This window comes from Tubulanus polymorphus, chromosome 12 (assembly GCF_964204645.1).
Source record: "Tubulanus polymorphus chromosome 12, tnTubPoly1.2, whole genome shotgun sequence".
Taxonomy (NCBI): Eukaryota; Metazoa; Nemertea; class Palaeonemertea; order Tubulaniformes; family Tubulanidae; genus Tubulanus; species Tubulanus polymorphus.
The window spans coordinates 460,523-482,642 of NC_134036.1; the positions used below are offsets into that span (position 1 = coordinate 460,523).

The 22,120-nt window shown below is 40.8% G+C and overlaps 1 protein-coding gene across 1 annotated transcript; it reads left to right on the forward strand.

Annotated features, from left to right (window-relative positions):
• Nucleotides 1-1,695: 1,695 nt before the first annotated feature.
• Nucleotides 1,696-12,089, forward strand: LOC141914156 (uncharacterized). The gene is made up of 21 exons (XM_074805423.1): nt 1,696-1,791; nt 1,949-2,082; nt 2,163-2,881; nt 2,969-3,264; nt 3,773-3,973; nt 4,060-4,207; nt 4,290-4,726; nt 4,813-5,081; nt 5,173-5,301; nt 5,622-5,757; nt 5,844-5,993; nt 6,090-6,237; nt 6,435-7,477; nt 7,732-7,878; nt 8,257-8,388; nt 8,643-8,807; nt 8,900-9,463; nt 9,871-10,126; nt 10,629-10,782; nt 10,870-11,245; nt 11,378-12,089. The coding sequence occupies exons 1-21, from the start codon at nt 1,696-1,698 to the stop codon at nt 12,014-12,016; spliced, it is 6,339 nt and encodes a 2,112-aa protein (XP_074661524.1). The 3' UTR covers nt 12,017-12,089.
• The last annotated feature ends 10,031 nt before the right edge of the window (nt 12,090-22,120 follow it).

Sequence of the window (22,120 nt, forward strand, 5' to 3'; positions counted from 1 at the left end):
ACACGGTAATTAACATCAATTATATATCTGTACATTATCATTAGAATGGTAATTACTATTAATTAATATCAGTTAATTATTGAGATGAAGAGTGAGTACACATCCTTAGAATAGATATGTGATCAGGAATCAGTATATAATGTTTAAACAGATCAGACATCTCACACAGTCACATGTCAAGTGCGTCCTGATATATAAACCATCAGTTCTGACATATTCATTGACAGTTTGATCTGACAGACATCGTCAGGCAGTTTTACAGATTCATATTTATTATCTATTTCACCGTGTGCTCTGCGTGGATATATATATATATTCAAATATTTAAAGGTAAGAATTTCTCTGTTTGAAAATGCGGTAAATCTTTCACCGGTGACAAGTTAATCCTCAGATATTGTTGCGTGAGGTGCTAATTTGTGGCTTGTCTCGTCGTAGGAATTTAGGGAATTTTCACCTCGAGACGCGTGATCGCGTATGTTATGAGAATCACACGAGAAATTTCGGTTAGAAAACACGTTATTTAAAAGTCGTTTATACCGACTCCGCGAAACTTAGGGGGGTGTATTGTCTGGAAGGAAAGTCAATACGCTGCGTTAGACTCAGGGCTGTGAACTTTATAAATGTTTTCCCAGAATTTCCATGTTTTGTATAAAACTCAAAACCACTCGTTAAGATTCATTCATTACTGTATTGTCTATAGCGATTAGGGTTCAATACGCCCCCTACAGGCTGTTTACTAAACCATATCTAATGCGTCGGTACCCCCCCCCCCCCCCCCGCTGTTTGACTATATGACCAGTACTTTCGCTCACACATGCGACAGACCTTCCGACAGTAAGGTAACGTTTCTTGATTGTCTGATGAATTCGATTCTAAGTCAACAGTAGCTTTCTTCTTTTATACTCTAATTCTAACTTTACAAATCTGAAATCGTATGTGGGTCTGATTATTTTAACTAGAATGTTTGAACCTATAGGATTAACACAAGGAGTATGGTACCTGTACGCTATTTAGTACTATTAAGCACTATTGAGTTTAAGGTTAACAGTTATTATTCTCGATCTTTTCTCTCGTCGATTGTATAGATTTCATCCGTCTATTGTTGCTCCGTTTCTATAGAGATTACAATAAAGTGGTAGTAAATCTTCAGCAGCGGGACCCAGCGTCTTAGAACGGGGTGTAATAAAATATGAACATTCTCCCGTACAGGTTTCGATGATAGCCGGTGCATTTAAAAGGTTCTCAGTCTCGGGTCATTGTAAGATTGAACAATTAGAATTAAATTGTAAAAGAGTTTTAAATTTTGAACCATGGTGTGTGTGATGAAGGTTGTATAACATATACAACACCATATGATGGAATGAATTGTAATGTTTGTCTGAGAATAAGAACTACTGAATGCGAACTCTTTGTCAATATTATGAATGCGATAAGCACATTGATAAGTCTGGATGTTGACAATGCGTATTGATAAGTGATGAATATATATGCGAGATGTTATTTGGTAGTCTTATCACTTGAAGCCACTCATGTCAAGGTTGTCTATACCGGTAATACTAAGCTGCTTATAGACCGAGTAATATTCAGTGAAATCTTTCTGTTTTATTCCTATTTTAATGCTTGTTGTTTCTAATGGTTGTTTCTCTTGTTTCGTGTTTTTGCCTCTAGGTGTGAGCTGAAATGCCAGTATTAAAAATGGACCCAGGAACGAGTATAAACTTTGACGGTCAGGCGATTCAGGAGCAGGACGAGGAGGACCTCCGTCGCGAGGAACAGGAACAACAAAATGAGGTAACTGTCACCAGGGGGCGCTAGGCATACAGCTGCTAGGTTTTATAGGGTTTATGGTCATCAGGGGCCTCTATGTTTGGTGCGAATAATTGTCACCAGGGGGCACTAGCCGAGTAGAAGTAACACTTTATAAACTGATTTCTGTTTTTGTTTCTAGTTGAAGCAATTGTTGGCGAACGCGTTCGATGATTTAATAGATGATGATGATGATGACGACGATGATGATACAACATCTGTATCGTCACGGGAACTATCTCGTAACTCCTCCTACAGCGCTGTCAATCAATCTCAGTAAGTTTCTAATCGACGTCATGATTTGTCATGAATTTAACAAGAATATATTCAATAATTGTTTGTTTTTGTTTATGCAGGTTTGATGATCACATGACTCAATCTCAGAACTCTCAATCTCGATCTCCCCAACATCAGCAGCAACAGCAGCAGCAGCATCTGTCACCGCATTCTCATAACTATCCTAACAATGATCACCCTGACGACCAGCAACAATGGAATCAACACGCCGCGTATACATCGCCGTACGGTCAACACGGAGAATATAACTACCAGATTCCACCACCAGAGGGAGCTTATCATTACCAGACTCATAACGGTTCTCCACACGGCCACATGGGGTCGCCACATGACCAACATTATTACAACCACCCGCAATACAACAATCCTCATTACGGGGGTTATTACGCCAATGGTTACCACGGAGATGCGGGACAATACATGGACGATTATCAACATTTTCACCAGTATTCCGACCAACATCCGGATTACGCTAATTCTCAGGATTATCCTCATCCGACAGTTGCTAATCCTCAGGATTATCATAATCCGCATCTATCTCCGGGTCAACAAAACGGATTATCGCCGCATTACGATCGCTCGCCGCAGTTGTCACCTCGTCTCGCAGGGAATTCTCAGCAGATGTCGCCAACGTCGGTGAATAACGGACTCGACGGGTATAAAGTACGTTATAAGAAGGTCGTCGCGACGGAACAATCGTCCAATCAGAATACAGATTCAGAGTCACATGATCACGGTAATCGCTCTGAACCGGAAAATAAACAATTTCACGAACAGAGTAAGTTGAAAACTTTTGAGAAATGAATCCCAAATTCAAGGGTTGCAGTTAATGAAAAGATATTGATGAATGTTGTTTTAATTTCAGCCGGTTCGCCAGATTCACGGCAACACGCGCAATTACAGATATTATATCGAGCTCGCGGACGTCAAATAGAAGAATTAACGCAAGAGATGAACGCGTTGAAGGAGGAAAGCGCTCGGGAACATCGGTTACTGAAACACAAACTCGCGCTCGCCGAGGGAGATAAAGAAGGTCTTACGTCCAGTCTGGAACAGGTTCAGAAAGTCATCTTACAAACGCAGGAGGAAAGTTCGCACCTGAGAACTTCGCTGCAATCGTTGAACAATGAAATTGTGTCGCTTACGAAGGATAAAGAAGAGGTTTGTTTAACTCAAACAATCAAACAACTAGGACCCAGTTCCACAGTTCCAACAACTCTGAGTTAAAGTTCGTTCATTTTCAATGAGTTAACTCAGAGTCAAATCTTAACTCGGAACTGTGGAACTGGACCCTAGAAGTTTGAAAAACTGTGGTTGGAAATTAATATCCTGCTTTATTAAATGCATATGTTCACTTTTAAAAATGCCCTGATCTGAACAAGACCTGATATGGCTGCTTTGCAGCTATATTTATTAACATAAATGCTTTTCTCTGATTGTCGATGATGCAGAAGTTGCATAAACCTGATGTAGCTGCTTTGCTGCTATATTTATTATCATAAATGTTTTCACTGTAGTTGATGCAGAAGTTGCATAAACCTGATATGGCTGCTTTGCTGCTATATTTATTATCATAAATGTTTTTCACTGTAGTTGATGCAGAAGTTGCATAAACCTGATATCGCTGCTTTGCTGCTATATTTATTATCGTAAATGTTTTTCTGTGTAGTTGATGCAGAAGTTGCAGACGGCTGAAACTACGATCGAATCGTTGAATAAACAATTACTGAGCGTCGGCACGAGCGACACGTTGTCGCGAACGAGATCTCAACACAATACGATGTTAGCCACGCTGCAACAGAAATACGAAAAAGAACTTTATCACATGAAAGAGAAATTTGACGACGCGAACAAATCAGTCGAAGAAAAGGTTTGTTTTTCGAAAACCGACGACGAGTTTATTATCTATTCTATAGAAACCTCATCTTAATCTTTGTCTTATTTTCTGAAACGTAGAGAGAAGAAATTAAGAGTCTTCGTCAACAATTGGAAACGGTGATTAAATCGTCAGAGGGCGCTAGCGTCGAGCGGGCGGAAACGATGAACCGATTGACGAAGAGTCTCGAGGAAAGTCAAATGAAATGTCAACGACTGCTGGAAGCCGGTAAGTTTTTAAAGAAATAACTTAATGAAAATTTAGTGTAGCCAGTGAACTAATTTGCTGTGAATTATTTTCTGTATTTTAGGGGCGTGTGACGAACAGAATCAACTGCGGTTACAAATACAACAATTAAAAGCGTCTAAAGTTTTAACCGATGATCTCTGCGAGGATCTGCAATCGGAACTCACCGGTTTAAAAGAGCAGTTGAACATGTACGAATCGGCTTCCAGTTACCTCGGCAACACGTTCAACAATCCGTCGTCGTGCCAACCGTGCGGAGACGATTCGTTCATCGCGTTGAATATCAAAGGTACGAATAACAACAACGATAGCGCCACCTATAATCAAAACGCGTTGACGTCGATCGGACTGAAATCTGAATTAGAACAATGTTTACGAAACTACAAGAATAAACAGGATCATGTGACGCGCGTGCAGACGGAGCTGAGATCGGTTAAACAGGAACTAGTCGAAACCAGGAAGAAAATCACCGCCTCCGAGACCCTTATCGACGAATTCAAGGTATTGTTACAGTTACTATAGTAACCAGATTGACAATATCTCATCGAACGAATTTATCATTTCTCATCGTTTTATTTTATTTTTAGTCTCAAATGAAAGCGTTACAAACTAAACTGACAACGTATGAATCGGGTAGTAACGCCCCCACGCAGCGAGAACTCGAACTACAACGAGATCTTGACGAGGTTATCGCAGAACGAGAGAAAGTGGAATCGGAGCTAGCTGACGTGCAGCGCCGCCTGGAGGAAGTAGCGAGCAACGAAGAGAAATTGAACGATATCAACGCGGAACTGGCGACGCAACTTTCACAAGTTTTCAAAGATTTTGATGTCAACAAACAACAAGAGGTTGAAAGGTAAGAAAAAAGGCTGATTTATGTTAAACTCAATGAAGTTTTGGCAGTAAATTGAAAGTTTTCGGATAATGTTTTGGTTGGTGTTTTTTAGTTATCAGAGAGTGATTCAGCAACATTACGAAGATGCTCGCGATCGCCTCCAGGAGGAGCTGATGACGAACTTTCAAAACGAGCGTGTTAAACTCATTCAGACGTTTGAAGGTCAACTTGAGGAAACAAAGTACGTTAACCTTAAGAATTCTTCGAGTATCATCATGAACTTTGAATCAGAAAAATTAGGGAAAACTTTGGCAATTAGACAAATTTTTATAAAAAATTTAGAAAACTTAGGGAGTTGGGACATGGAATTGACCGTGTGGTTCTTAATGATTGTGCAATTCATGAAAAATGAATTAATTATTACATTTTAAACCCATGAAATTCACCATCACTTGCTGCAGATTTATTAGGGGAATTTTCCATGAACTCAGGGAATTTGTAAATGGGGGTAAAGTGTATCAGTGTCGGGGTTTTCTCATGTTAATTCATTTTTATTTGTAGAAGAGAATTAGATATGAGAGTAAAAGAGTTGTGCGAAGTGAAAGAGATGTACATGTGCGTTTGTAAGGAGAAAGACGAAACTGAGGAAAGAGTTAAAACAGAATGTGAGGAAAACTACGAAAAACAACTGAAAGAGGTTCGTAAAAAATTCCGAGAAAATCCTCGCGTTTCGATTTTTAATTCACTAGAATCGTTTAAAAATAACGGTCGCGTTTGTTACAGATGAAAAATAAACTGCGTTCCGAACACGACGCGAACGTCGATAATCTACGCAAATCGTTGGAAGAGAGCCAACAGGTTGCCATGGTTTCGCTGAAATCTCGCTGGCAGAAAGAGCAAGCGGAAGATACCAAGCGTAAAGTCGAGGCCGAGGTAGGGATTTGGAAATTTGAATATTTTGATTTGACTTCGAAAGCGATTGAGTAATAGTCGATTGGATTTAATACCGATGTATTCATCTACCTAAAGGTGGCGTTGGCGAAGTCGTCTTGGTTCGACGAACACAAAGAAGACAAACAGAAAGCAGTTGAATCAGCGATGAAGAAAAAAGACAACGAATGGCAGCTTCGAATGAGGACGGAATTCGAAGATAAACTTGATTCTCGTTTAGCAGAAGGTAACAAATTACACATTCAAACATTGACCTGAATGTAGTAAATGATTAGATTTATAATTATGATAATAATATTGATAATTATGATAATAATTTGATTAATTTGTGAAGTGCCCCCTTGAGGTATAACCATGCTTGATAAACTTGCCCGCCTGTTGTGTTCTCTAATGAAATGTGTATATTCTAAATTTGTTCCGTAGAAAAAGAACGATGGCTGACCGAGCAGCAGACGACTATCGAAGAGACGGTTAAACGACAGACGGACGCCGAACGTGCGAAACTGGAGAAACGCTACGAAACGAACGTCGCCAATCTCGAGAAAGAATTCAAACAGAAAACGAACTCGACCGTCGAACAAGCCGTTCAAAAAGCGAAATCCGATTGGTTGAAATCTCGCGAAGAACAAAACAAAGCGTTCGAGGAACAGCGCGTGAGAACGAAGAAAGACGTCGAACTTGCCGTCGCCGAGGCCAAACAACAATGGCAGGTAACTAAGCAACAAGAGATCGATAATGCGGTGAAAGAAGCCAAGCGAACGGAAGGTGAGGATTTACGGAAGAAATACGAACAGAAGATAAATTCGTTGAACGAAGAGATTAGTAATTTAACGAAAACGAAACACGGTTTGGAACACGAGCTGAACGTTGCTAAACTGGCGTGGGGCGACGAGAAACGTACGCTCGTTACTTTAAAATCGATAGAATTATCCGCGCTGAAAGAGAGCAAGGAACGTCTCGAGAACGACGTCGAATCGTTGACCGCTCAGTTGCGCGCGGAAAAAGAAAAAATGGCCGAATTGGCGCAACGTTTCGAACAGGAGAAATCGCTGGCGAATTTCGAAAAGGAAAACGCGGAGGTTTGCGGTCAGAAAGAGGTGGCGCTGCGTGCGCGTAGCGAACAAACGATTCGTCAGTTACAGACGGAACTTCACTCGATGCAGACGAAGATCTGCGAAGCGCAGACGGACGTCGAATCGGCGCGGGAACACGTTAAAATGGTCGACGACGAAAAGCGTAAAGTCGTCGCCGAGATCGAGATATTGAAACAAGAACGACACGAGATGAACGCGAAGGTCGACGAAGAGAGGCAGAGGTTCAACAACGAGATTGAGAAACTGAGTCTCGAGCGCGATCGGCTGAAATCAGCGGCAGATGCGGCTACGAAAGGAAGCAAAGATCTCGAAGCGGAGAAAGAGAAATTAGAAACAGAAGTGAATAGAATTAATGAGAAATGGTTGAAAAAGGTAAATAAATACATTCCTCAGTTGTGAGCTAGAGTTTACTCAGAGTCAAACTCACAGCTAGAGAACTGGGTCCAGTTAGTCAAACTGTAAAACTAGCTATGAAAACTGTTCTATTTCAAATGTAATGGTTCCTCAGTTAGGAGTTAAAGTTTACTCAGAGTCAAACTCACAACTAGAGAACTGGGTCCAGTAAAACTAGCTATTAAAACTTTTTTTTCAAATTTATTTATTTTCCTGTTGTTTTTCCGATTCAGTTTGAAGAGGTCACCAAAGAGAAGGACGTCGAGAAGAAGCGCGTGATTGACGCTACTGTCGATGACCACCAGAGGGTGCTGAAACACCTGGTCGACGAACACAACGAAGCGTTGAAATCTGCGCGCGAGCAATATCAGAAAGAGAGAGTAAGTGAATCTCTTGAGTAGAAAATATTTCACAAAGTTCTTGCGATACTGGTATTTTATCAGAGTGGCACCCGCTGACCTGAAAAACTCAGGGAATCAGAAAAATCTAGAAATAATCAGTGAATTTTATTAATTTTACCAAAATCCTGGAAAACTCGTGGAATTCTGATAACGCCATTGACAATCGATATAAAATAAATGAATGGTAGGATTTGAAACTTAGAAATTTCTCAGAATCACTAGAATTTTGTGTATTTACATCGAATACTCGCGGAATTGGTAAATGGGTGGAAAGTGGCGCCACCTTGTTTGTTGAGCAGGGTTTTATAGAATGATGATAATTATATCGGGGATATTTTTAAAATATTGGTTTTACAGGTAAAACTCATCGAACAGCACGAAGCTGAAATAACGCGAATGAGATCTGACAGTAACGCCCTCATGGAGAGTTTCATTAACAACAAGAACGAACGAATTCTACTGCGTAACCTCGAGGAACAGTACAACAATGTAAGCAGTTTGTATTTGAAAAATTGAAATTCTGATCAAAGGTTTTGTTCGTGTTATTTAGAGTTTGATCTGAACGCAAAAAGGTTTATTTTATCAATTGATTTTCATATTGAATTGATAACCTTTCGCTTTTTAATTAAATTCAATGTTGATAACGTTAAACCTTTTTCAGATTTTCAACTTATTTGTTTAGATATAATATTTTCACGATTAATACGAGGTATTTAATTTCGATTTTGTCCTACGTATTGCAGGAACGAGAGGAATCGATGAAACAATGGGAGGAAAAACTGGAACACGAGAAAGAGAAATACGAATATCAGAAACAACAGATACAGAAATCATACGAACAACGAATACAGGACATCATACAGGATCGTGAGAACGTGAAGGACGCCCTCGCTGAGGCGAAACATGAGGTATGAAATATCAGATATATCAATATCATACTCTCGGAGATATCTGAGATTTCAATATCGATGCTTATTTCAACGTTTTTAACTTTTTTCAGATCGGTAAATTCAACGATTGGAAACGCGAAAAAGAAGAATTAGAACGAGAACTAGCTAATCGCGATCAGCTGCTTGGCAACGCGGATCGCCACCTGGAGGCTGAAGTCGATAAACTACGACGCGATCTCGAACAGAAACACGAGGAACGCTTGAAAACTAAGATCGAATCCGTCTGCGCGAAATACGAGAAAGAATACGAACGTCGTATGAATATCATCAACAATGATCGCCGTCAACGGCAACAACAATTACAAAAAGCGGAACGCGATTTACGCGAATTCGAAGAGAAACACGACGTGTCGGTGAAGATGTACGAGGAACAGGTGAAGGTCGCGCGGAGCGAGGGAGCCGCCCGCGTCGAACAGGTTAAACTACATTTAGAAACGGAGTATAACGATATGATCGAAAGTTGCGAAAGCGAAAAGAACGATTTCGAGAATAAGTTGAAATTGTGTCAGGATCAGTTGTGTCGTCTGAGCGCCGAACGAGATCATCTAGTATCGGAACATCAGACGTGCGGAGATCAGCTGAATGAATTAATGCAACAACTATCACAATCTGAGGTAAGAGTAACAACAGCTATAAGCTGGCAGCTTCAAGCTGTACAGAATGGTAGTAGCTGACAGTTTGGGGATACATCCATAGCCATTTACCTCGAAAACTCAAAATCAGGGAATTTGACAAATTTTACCTGTCAAAACCTGGAAATCTCTGGGAATTCAGATATTGCTATTGACCGTGTGTTTCTAATCTTTATCATTCCTTGATTCAATGAAATGTCATGGAAAAATCAGGGAAAACTTTGTAAATGGACGGAAATTGGCCACCTTGATAGCTAACAAGTTAGGGTGGTAGCTAACAAGCTAAACTGGAGGGTTGTAGTTATTCAGGAGGGTTAGTTAGCTGCTAAGCTGGTAGCTTTATTTTCAGTAAAATAACCAGAGTTTCTGTTTGATGGTGATTTTTTTAGGAGCGAATGATGAATTTGAAACAATCACATGACGTCGACGCGGAGGCGATGAAACGTAAAATGGCGGAGATTCGCGAGAAACACGCGGTCGCGATCGAGGCGATGAGGGAACAACACGAGACCGAACTCAAACGAGCGAGCCCTGTACCAGCAGCAGCGTCGTCACAGCAACACACCGATGACGACGAGCACGTGGAGAAATGTTTCGGCGAAGAACTGAAACAGAAATATTTGGCGACGGTTGCAAATATCAGAGGTTCGTTTCATTTAAACTTTATTACAATTTAGTTTATACTCTCCGGGCTGATTTCAGGGAATTTGAATGTTTGGTGTCTTGTTGTTCTTGCTGGTGACGAGTGACACAAGGAACCTCTTAATAAGAAACAGCCCTCACTGAGGATAGCTTGAAATTTAATCGGGGAGTTTGAATTGTTTGGTGTCTTGTTGTTCTTGCTGGTGACGAGTGACACAAGGAACCTCTTAATAAGAAACAGCCCTCACTGAGGATAGCTTGAAATTTAATCGGGGAGTTTGAATTGTTTGTGTCTTGTTGTTCTTGCTGGTGATGAGTGACACAAGGAACCTCTTGATAAGAAGCAGCCCTCACTGAGGATATCTTATAATTTAATCAGAGAATTTTTGGTGTCTTGTTCTTGCTGGTGATGAATGATAATAAACAGCCCTCACTAAGAGGATATCTCGACCCTGTTACTGGTTACCGTCGTTAGAGAGTTAAATGTTGTTTTCTATTGTTGCAGCTGAAGTTGTGTCTCACGTCGCGTCGACCAATCGTAAATGTAGTCAAATAATCCGCGAGAATCTAGAAAACGAGCGTCACTCGGCAACACGGGACGTTAAACAATCGTTTATTAGAATCTACACCGATATATTAAACGAGTTATGCACCGACAGGTAGGTTTTATCATAACCGCCGTTTTGGAATTCAAATTCAAAAATAACTGCCAACATTGTTTAATCGAATTGTTCGATTGTTTTCAGATCGACACGCGAGAAATATCTGGTCGCCATGGAGAAAGCGATCGAATTAGAACTCGTTAAAACTAATCCGTCTCGGAGTTCGACTCCGGATCCTTCTAATCCGGTTACCCCGAAGACTCCGGCCGCGTTTAAAATGTCGACTATCGTCGTCGATAGCGTTGCTATGAAACCTGCGAGCTGCTCGGTCGCCTTACCCGACGCGACAGAAAATTCAGCGAAGAAAATGATTAAGAATTTGAACCGGCCTTCGTCGCCGTCTGCTGGTAATACGAACTGTCCGCCATCTGCCGGGAATTCATCGTTCGGAGAAGAGTTAACTCAGTATCCGCTGCCTCCTCATTCCGATAAACCGACCAAACAGAGCGGTCAGTATCCGGTGAGGAACTTCTCACCGACCAAGAAAAACCAGCAGCAGCAGCAGCAGCAGCAGCAGCAGCAGCAGCAGCAGCAGCGTCCGTCATCGGCTCCACAGTTAAAATTCATCGAACTGCCGATCAGTCCTGATCAGAGTCAGGTGGATTTCAGCCACGAGTTATCATCGACCGCTGGTCGTCCGTCGAGCGACGCGAGTTTTTCGGGAATTTCCGACATAATCTCGGCTCATATCGCGGTCGACACGACGACGGCATTCCCGACCGTCGGGGAATCCCCCGTTCCGCAACAACGAATACAGAATCGTTCATTACCGACGGCGACGACCGCGATTCATCGAACGCCGTCGTGCGCTAGTTACCCGAATACTCCCCAGGTGGCGTCGGCGCCATCTACGACGTATAAATACACGTCGTTACGTAATAATTCTAATCGCTATGGTAACGAATCTAAAACCGCTTCCAGTACGCCGAACAGTTCGCGTTACGATAATTCAAATATTTCCTACATGTTCGAAAACGGATTGAGTCGGATTTACAGCGGCATCGGCGGAAATGAGGCCGGACTGGCAAGACTGCCGGCTCAACCTCGTCCGTATAACCCTCCTCCGCAGAGACTCAGTTCACTCGAGAACGACTCGACCGAGAACTGGCTTCCACCGGCGCGTAAATCAACGTCGTCGAAAAAACACGCGAAATCCAACGATTCGAACAAACGACAAAACGGAGCGAAAATTATTCGAAATAACGGCGACTCGGGAACCAATCGGTCGTGACCGTAGCGACCAAACAGTCCTCTTTATTATATTGTGTTCTTTCGACCAAGTTTGCATTTTCTAAAGAGTTTAAACGAACAGAATCTCAAATTGTAAATAATATTATTACAATAATGATAATGATAATTATTGAAATAGTTAAATATTTATTTATTATTGATGATTTATTTAAAACTCTTGATTTGTATATATCGAAAATTATAAAATATTATAGTAAAATGTAAATAGGTAATAAAGAATATAGTGTTTAAAACTCAAGGTTAAATTTAATTAACGATGTTTTTAAAAATGTTCCGTTTGAAATTCTTCAAAAATGTTGTATATGTTTTTTCTAGTTTAAATACTGCGGTGTTTGTGAGGATCATAGTTTGGGGTGTTCAGGACTTACAAGGGGGTAGTTTAAGGACTCTAGACTTTAGGACTCGCAAGGAACTTATCTCAAAGCTATCTCAATTATTTGCAAAGGGATTAATTTCCTTCCCATATTGAAGATTTCGGAGGAATCTTTCCTACACCCTGCGCTCTACGCTTAAGTGTGTTAATCTTTCCCCCTCAGACCTTGGCATCAGGAGAGGATACATGTACTGCTGTTGTATTGGCACACAGCGCCACCTATTACCTGCTCCTTGCATTAAAGTTGTTTCGATTTTTCGTTAAGTGTGGGATTGTGGAATGTTGATTAAATGTGAATATTACAAGTGATTCTTTGGAATCTATTGCACTTTCTGGGCGTATGACCCATCCTCTTAGTCTGAGCGGAGGGACCCTCGTGGATAGCCCGTGCTCCCTGTGGACGGCCCATGTCCCGGAGAGTGCAATATTTTGGTGAAATTTTTGTGAAAAGAATTTAAACTTCGATTGTTCTGCAGGTTGTCAAGTTTCGTGCCCCTCTACTACTAGAGGGGACAAAATTCAAACTAATTTTTGTGAAATAGAAATTATTTGCATATCTATCGAAGTATTTAGATTAGTTAGATATTAGCATATGATAATTAGTAGTAATTAATTGATAAAAATGAGAATCTCCAATCAGTGAATGTATGCGATGATTGACTGTAGAGTTTCGGTAAGGAGAGGTCTCTGGGGACGTGCGTTTTTCATATAATTGTATCCATATATTAAAAAATGGCACCTTCAAGCGCAACACAGTGGACTCAGTTCCTGGTCTATCCCTTATTGGGGTCCAAAATGTTGGAGAAATACAATTCAGACTGATAATCCAGATGACATAAGGGGTGGTCAACCGTAAGGAACTGAATTTGAAAACAGCTGTGATGTGATATGGATGTATTTTATTGTGCAGGGCTTATTTAGAAATTCAACGCATCTGGAATGCTTAAAATGTTAATAAGGCTTTTAGTGATTGAAATTCTTGTGCGTCACGTGTAAATTTGTACAAAAAAAACATCATCTGTAAATAAATGAAAATAAAATATTTGAATCTATCATTTAATCATTGAGGGTTGTTGCATTTTTGCTGTCTTTCATTGGAATCATGATCAGTCGAGAATTCGGTGGTAAAAGAGAAAAGATACAGGAATTGATTTATTCAAAACAGAATTGGATCTTTTTATCGCATGTTTCATTGAATGGAACAGGACGTTATCCATAACGTCCTAACTCCGTTAATACTTGCAGCTAATGTAAGGGAATATTTCGTGATAATTCTACAAAATAAACAGATGAAGGCTAAACAAAAATGATACCTTGTTTCTCCGCAGCGGCCGGGTCATTTTTGTGAAATATGATAAAATTTATAAACAGTTCATTTCTATAGCGGCCGGGTCTGTTATGGTTAAATTGATCACGATTTAAAAAAAAGTAATGTATAGGGTAGATAGGCGGCCGGCCGGGTCAACATTTAAGCTCAGCAGAGCGGAGAAACAAGGTATCAATTTTTTTTAGCCTAACGTATTCGACACTACGACATCTAGAAGGGCTGGTATAATAGTACGGGACTTAGTTTGTGCATGACTTACGACAAGCGTGAATAGACTCAATTCAACTGTGGCGTTTAGTGAATTCCCTGAGATAAATGCCCTGCACCCACGATCATTCGACTATGACCATGTGAAATCTGAACGCAAATCACGGCGTCAATGCATTACGACATACCAGGGTACGGCTTCTGAATGAAACATGTGATTCCATATACCTTCGACAGCCAAATCACCAATAATTTACCACCTAATTTGCCAATCAACCTCCTTACTTTTTTCATACTTTTCCCATTAAATGGGAGAAAGCAAAGCAAATACCGGCACGGTACCGTAATATTTAACTAGCCCTGACAGATAACCTCTAATTCTTTCTAACATTATTTGATTGTTTATTTCTTTAGATTGTTTCGCTGCTATCTTTCAGTGGTCCAACGAGTTGTTGTTTGTGAAATCTAAAATTTAAAAAATAATTTGTATTTCGAATTTTTAAACTACACTTAACTTTGACGTGTAGAAAGTTATTTAAAAAAAAATAGAACAATATATCTTTACTGTTCGGATCATTATCATTTAATTAAACTGATCTCGTTCTACCGCTGAAAATGGATCCAATATGGTTTATGTCTTAGGGAACCGGTACCACAAGACACAAACGACCTAAACTAAGCAAGATAAATAAACGGTAGGCCTTATGTACAAATACGGGTAAGTATATTAATCGATTAGTTTATGTATTCGCCACAGTATTTGGGGGCAGCACTAGACGATTGAGATTTTACTGAGCTGTGGCATGCGAGCAGGAATTCATCCCGCGATCCTTTTATCTAACCCTCACAAATAGATATTAATCAATTACCCTGGGTCTTCGTCTTATTTGGTGACCCTCGAATTTGAAATAAAAAATACAACATCGATGAAAACGGGTTTTCAAGTGACGTGGACTAAAAATAAATTCTATTCAATAAAATATATACATTTGGGTTTGCATTTGATCGTAGACACCGGGCAGAATTTCTCCACAATCGTTCAATCGAGTACTAGTCTTTGACACGATCAGATGGCGTTTTCTCGAGCTCTTCAGCTTTTGCTGTGTTTCCTAGCGATCCTGGCGGTTTTATGGCGCGGTTTATTTCGGAGTGTTGTGGCGCCGGTGAATGGAGTTGTGTGTGCGGTGTGCGCAAGCGGAGTGGATGGAGTTGTGTGCCCGGTGTGTGGAAGTGGAGTGAATGGAGTGTATATGTGTCGTATGAATGTGGTATTTTTTATATCTTATTTTTTTCTTTATTTTTCATTATTTTTATTTTTAATTTTTTTTTTCATTTCATTCGTCCCTCACCCCCACCCCCACCCTCTCAATCTCAAGGTTTCAACTGGCAGCGGTGGAGTCGGAGTTCTCTAATGTGGCCTTGTCCGAGCTAGTGGCGGAGTGTTGATGACGCGGATATTACTACGGGGTACCTGCGATCAGAATAAGATGGAGGCGATAGCAATCTTCGACTGTGGGGGCTGTTGGATCTTTAGGTCCCCAGTCTGGTCCATTCTAGTCTGAATCTGCTGGTTCATTGCCTAAGGCTACCCATTGGCATCTTGCCGATTGGGCTCCCCGTTCACCCAGTTTTTCTCTGTCATCTGGGTGTCGGTTGTCTTATGTGGTGTGCTCAATTCTCAATTGGGTCCCCAGTTTGGTCCATTCTAGTCTGAATCGGCTGGTTTCTTCGCCTGAGGCTACCCATTGGCATCTTGCCACTTGGGTTCCCCGTTCACCCAGTTTTTCTCTCTCATCTGGGTGCCGGTTGTCTTTTGGTGTTGATGCTTCAAGATCGGATAACCCCCAAAGCCGAAGATGTTTGTCGCTTCCCATCTTACTCTGATTGCGGGTCCTCCGTAGTAACACCCGTGTCGTCAGCACCCCGCCGCTAGCTGGGTCGAGGCCATGTTAGAGAACTCTGACTCTGCCGCTGCTAGTTGGAACCCTGAGAACTAAGACTTTGCTGTTATCAGCCAGAAGTTCTGTGCTGACTTCTTTCTCTTTCTCATGCTATATCAAATATGATGTATGCCGTATAAATATGTATTACCAACGTCTATATGGTTGTACTTCAAATTCCGTGAATTGCCGTGAAACTCTGGAATTAAATTTTTCATCCAAGGTTCTTTCCTCTTCCATCAAAATCTTTCCCAGTTTTTCTTGTCGCAGCAGATGATAAACGTCTATAATGTATTCGTAAACTCTGTAATCTCGAACATCTTTTATGTACTTCAAATACATCGTATACTCTGTATCTTCGATTTCTAATTCCCCTTATCCTGGCCTTTCATCTTTTCCGTCATGTCATCATCTCGTTAATTAATGATTATGTACCATTTAATTTCAGCTTAATTTTATTTAGCCCACTTGGGGCAATAGTGGTAAATCAAGGGTTAATTTTTACTAATTCCAAAATACAGGGGTTTGATTCTCATAAAAAAGCCTGTTGGTGTTAATTTCTTACTAGCTCTAAGGCAAAAAACTCTCTCATTCCGTTCTCAAAAAACCTGGCTTATCGTGTGGGGAAGAAGTACATGGTTTGGCTGTATATGTACCTAACCCAGACACGAACGGAGCTGGCATAAATTTGTGGCACAATAATAGTTAATACTACTAATGATAGGGATGGTTATGAGATAAAGCTTTCTCAAACCGCAGTGGTCAGGCTCTGTCTGACAAACATCTGGACTTAATATATAATATGCTCTCTTCCCTTTGTCATTTCACAAGCCAGAAGTCAAACTCTGACGGTGAGAAGTCTGGTGATGGCATCATCCAGAATCCGAATCTGGGACTGAGTCCGATGGCACCCTTGGACGTTCCAACAACTTCCGAAGACTGTCTGGAAGACACGAAAATTTGGATCAGCTACAACTCATAAACTAAGTAAGATGAATGGATCCGCTATGGTAAGTTATAATATAAACCGATGCTTCTTTTTAGGTCTGATCACCAAGCGGCAGCAAGTGAAGCGTGACCCAACCAAGTCACGACTCTTGTAGTCCGGTGGTCAATCCCATGAAACTACCCTCATCCAGCCCCGCTCCGAGTCCACAGAAAAGTTTTGCGTGGTAATGACCCACACCAAACACAAGAGTTTCAAAGCTAACATCATCCCAGCTCAAACCCTAGGATCTTCCCCCTTACCAATTCTCCTCTCCTCCCTCCTAATACCAGTAATCTTAATCATGTTACTTCCGTCGTCTCTTACTCTTATTCCAGGTCTATCAACACTTCTGATATTCGGCCATCCACATCATTCAATTGAATACCACGTGCGAACACCAGCGATTAACCAGACAGCTCAACGCACTCACTCCAGATCAACCATGTTCAACCAATACCACAGATCAGCAACCACTCCCAGTAAGTATAAGTAAGAACTAAGGGTCCATTATCTATTGGTAAGTTAACTGACGCTTCAATTTCTAGATCTGATCATCAACAAGTTAAGCTGGCAACAAATGAAGTTTGGTTCGACTCGCTAATGGCTTTTGGAGCTTGGTCGTGAAAATACGATCATCTGGTCACGCACATATGAGGTTACCACCATCACTGCCTCTAAGCGTCAGGCATCATCGTTGCTGCTCAACTACTTGGAGCCACCCTCCCTGTGCCCCTCTCCTCCCTTTAATACCGGTTTATCATCTTCTTCATGATACTGTGTCTAATTCTTCTTATTACAGGTTTACACGGAGAAATCCATTAATCCAATGCCGAGGTACAACGAGACGCTACACGCAAAGATGTCACATGCGTCTGAGAGAATCTGACCAACAAACAATCAACAGATTCAACAGGTTATTTAATCTATTTTGAACTTTTATGGGATTAAAGGCTTTGTCCTAGTTTTCAATTTTGAAGGAGATTTTAAAAGGGAAATGAATACGAAAATTCTGTACCTTTCGATCAATTCTCAGTTTTCTGAATTTCTGAAATTCCTGAATTTGGAAGGGGAAATATTCCAATTTCATTGTGTATTTTGAAGTGAGAGCCTTATTCTGATAAGACATCCTAACTGAGGTCTTATTCCTCTAGCTAATAGCTAACCTCTCCTTCAAACTATTACTACTACAGACTACCGGTCTAATTTGGCACGGTCTAAAAGAGCGAACCAGGTCCTTTCCAAATTTTGGACTGGTCTAAATCTATGTGTGTGGATAGAAACTGGTACCAGGTCCGGTCTAAATTGTGATTCTGAATCTGCTTTAAGTAATGATGTCTTTTTTTACTAGTTTCAGCTATACTTCATCGAGGAGACAGTAGCGATTTATAAGCCAACCATGAATTACTTCAAGGGATGGATTTCTACATGGATTCAGGAGACAATAGTGGATTCTATAAACAATGATTCAGGAGCGGCAGAGACAATAGTGGATTCTATAAACAATGATTCAGGAGCGGCAGAGACAATAGTGGATTCTATAAACACTGATTCAGGAGCTGCGGTAACTTTATAGCGCTATTTTCTAAAGGGGCCCCAATTTTTTTTTTCAAATATAACTCAATGCGTGTATAATCAAATGAATTTTTGATATAATGTTTAGAAATTAAATTAATAATGTATTTAGTAAGTGAGTCTAATAATTCATTCATTCTTAGATCAATCTCCTCCAAGTATGCCAACACGAGATCTTTTCTGTTGTTATTTTAAAGCATTCTATCAACTCGGTTAACAATAAACAAAACAAACAAATAACCATAAACCAAAACTGAATTAAACACACTCAAAAAATAACCGATACGATAGAATGCTTTAAAGAACTGATGAAAGATCAAGCGTCCATTGGAATTACCCGCCCGCCTATAAAATTTCTATGAATAGTGTTGAGGAGGATCCGTCTGAACCTGACGGTTTGTAACCTTCTCCAAGCAGCCAACAATTTGAGATCTTTTCTGTTGTTATTTTGAAGCAGTCTATATCAGCTCAGTTAGCTATAAACAAAACAAACAAATAACCATAAACCTAAACTAAATCAAACACACTTAAACGCTAACTGATAGGATAGAATGCTTTGAATAACTGATGAAAGATCAAGCTTTCTTTGAAATAGTGCCCACCCATTCACTTACTGTAAGTGAATAATATCGTTTTATGAATGAAAAAGACTTAAGACTTACTAAGGGACCATTCATTAAGGTTGAACATTTTTTTAAGGTTCTAATTAAATGAACGGTCTCCTACTATGTGACTGACACCTTGACGCGGTGTAGTAGCTTGTGTGCCTCCGTGACCCTGAGAGCTATGCTGGTGGGGGGTATAATATCTCCCAGCAGGTTCAACCATGCCAGACAGGTCTAGGGGTAGAGGCCAGACGAAGATCAGTCGTTTTTGAATATCTTTTGAGTGTTTATGCAGAAACTTGCTATTTGGCACTGCCATAGTTAGAATGTTTGTTAAGTAAGTTATGTTGTAAACTACCCATCTTAAGCTACAGCTGGTGATGGCCATTTAGGTTTAATTGTTGTCTGAGAATAAAAAAGCATTCGTGTTCAATATGCATGTTAATCTTTAATTTTTTTAGTTAAGTTTCATATCAATAATTTCAATGGTGCTTTTCAATGGTTCCTTGAAATACAAAGTACAGCATCAATGTACAAAGGGTCAGTTTCTTGATAACTGAGGATATACGCGAATGAGTTACAGTGTATCCTCGAGCTCATGATGTCATTTTATAAACAAATAATGTACATTAAAGTATTAGATATGATAGAATGCTTGATACTTCATGAGATACACGTATAACCCAGAGTTGCCTGATGAACTGTTTGTCATCAAGCGAAGTTCACTTAAATCTTAGATTTTTATAGCGCAATTTTCCGGCGTTTTATGGATCTAAGACTCGGCATTTGTAGCTGCAGTAAAAATGTTCTTGTTTGGATTTCCAGTTTTACCGGGCCATATTTTGAATAAGTGTAAATAATCTTTATAACTGTATAAGGCTTAATCAAGAAGACAAATAAAGAATGTTTTGTTTCGTTGTTTGTTTTTTCTGAAATCTCTAATGATAAGTTATCAGTTGGTTCATAATACTGAAATAGGACAGTGTTTGAATTGTCCAAAGCAGATTTGAAGCTAGGGCGGGGCCACTAAACTTAAGACAAATCAAAGAACTTTGATCTATTTTATGAGTTCAACTGTTAAACTGGTGTCAAAAACACATTGTCTTTATTCATCATTCAATTTGATGACTGGATCCCCATATATATCCCAGGAGAAATGCTCCATATAATAAGATCACTAGCCTACCCTACTTGTAATGGATGATAGACCCTGTACTGTGTCTAACCTGGACACAAGGACTGCTGATCATGTTCTTTAGACCCCGCATTATTTCATATGTAGGCCTACTAAATGTTTTTTGTTTTGATGGTTCCATACTAGTTGGATACATACAATTCTAATACGTTATTTTTCATGTGACCTGATGAACACACAATCGCCTGTGGCTGTGGTGGTCAGTCACTGAACACTATTTGATTGTGAGTCTTGCAAGAAAATAAACGTTACTTCTACGTTCTAAGTAAATAATTGTGGATATTCCTTTTTGAATAATGTTGAACAAAGAATCATTAAAGAAATAAAGTATTTGAATTTGTTCCCGCATCACGCACGTGGTTATGTTATTATTTACGTATGACGTCATCGGTAAACTCGTCTTGGAACTAATGACGACCCTCGAAGTTGTGACGTCACTAAACAATAACATAAGCACGTGGCCCCGCCTCGCCGCGGGTGTAGTTCGCACTAATATGGATAGATGGCGACTCCATCGATTTCCGCCATATTGGCTCGTTGAAAGGGTGTGCCAGAAGGAATACTGGTCTAATTAAGGTAGGTTTAAAACCGTTTTACGATTCGTAACGAAGCGAAATTAATACAAAATCGTATAAATGATAGATTAACGCGTTTATGAATGTAATTGGTTCGACGATAGACCGAATATTAGCCGAGTTAGATCACTTGAAAAGTCAGGGTCCCGAACCAGGAAGTAAAAATAGTTGAAAGTAGCGATGCTGCTACTGGGATGAAGATGATGCGCCTGTCGGATCCCGTAGTGTAGTAGATGCAGCTTGTAGAGCCTCTCAGTAATATCGCTGTTGCGTGATCTTGTAAAATATGTGTCCTGTAATGGCTGTCATGTTAGGAAAGGTCTTGTTGGTGGTGCTCTCGAGTCTGAGCTCTCCCAAGTGACTGACTGGACCAGCTGACAAGCCAGCTCAATTAGTTTGTCTCAGTGACTGGACACAGGGCACAAGCCAGCTCAATTAGTTTGTCTCAGTGGCTGGGCACAGGGCACAAGCCACCTCAATTAGTTTGTCTCAGTGGCTGGGCACAGGGCACAAGCCAGCTCAATTAGTTTGTCTCAGTGACTGGGCACAGGGCACAAGCCAGCTCAATTAGTTTGTCTCAGTGACTGGGCACAGGGCACAAGCCAGCTCAATTAGTTTGTCTCAGTGGCTGGGCACAGGGCACAAGCCACCTCAATTAGTTTGTCTCAGTGGCTGGGCACTGGGCGCAAGCCACCTCAATCAATTTGTCTCAGTGGCTAGGCACAGGGCACAAGCCACAAGCCACCTCAATTAGTTTGTCTCAGTGACTGGACACAGGGCACAAGCCAGCTCAATTAGTTTGTCTCATTGACTGGGCACAGGGCACAAGCCAGCTCAATTTGTTTGTCTCATTGACTGGACACAGGGCACAAGCCAGCTCAATTAGTTTGTCTCAGTGACTGGACACAGGGCACAAGCCACCTCAATTAGTTTGTCTCAGTGACTGGAGACAGGGGCACAAGCCAGCTCAATTAGTTTGTCTCATTGACTGGACACAGGGCACAAGCCAGCTCAATTAGTTTGTCTCAGTGGCTGGGCACAGGGCACAAGCCACCTCAATTAGTTTGTCTCAGTGGCTGGGCACTGGGCGCAAGCCACCTCAATCAATTTGTCTCAGTGGCTAGGCACAGGGCACAAGCCACAAGCCACCTCAATTAGTTTGTCTCAGTGACTGGACACAGGGCACAAGCCACCTCAATTATTTTGCCTCAGTGACTGGACGCAGGGCACAAGCCAGCTCAATTAGTTTGTCTCATTGACTGGGCACAGGGCACAAGCCACCTCAATTAGTTTGTCTCAGTG

Bases quoted from the DNA above. Each gene is read 5' to 3' on its own strand.
- LOC141914156 (XM_074805423.1), top strand. From the start codon at position 1,696: ATGGACCCAGGAACGAGTATAAACTTTGACGGTCAGGCGATTCAGGAG. The intron at 6,238-6,434 runs GTAACAAATTAC...TTTGTTCCGTAG, and splicing joins TGATTCTCGTTTAGCAGAAG to AAAAAGAACGATGGCTGACC. The intron at 7,478-7,731 runs GTAAATAAATAC...TTTCCGATTCAG, and splicing joins ATGAGAAATGGTTGAAAAAG to TTTGAAGAGGTCACCAAAGA.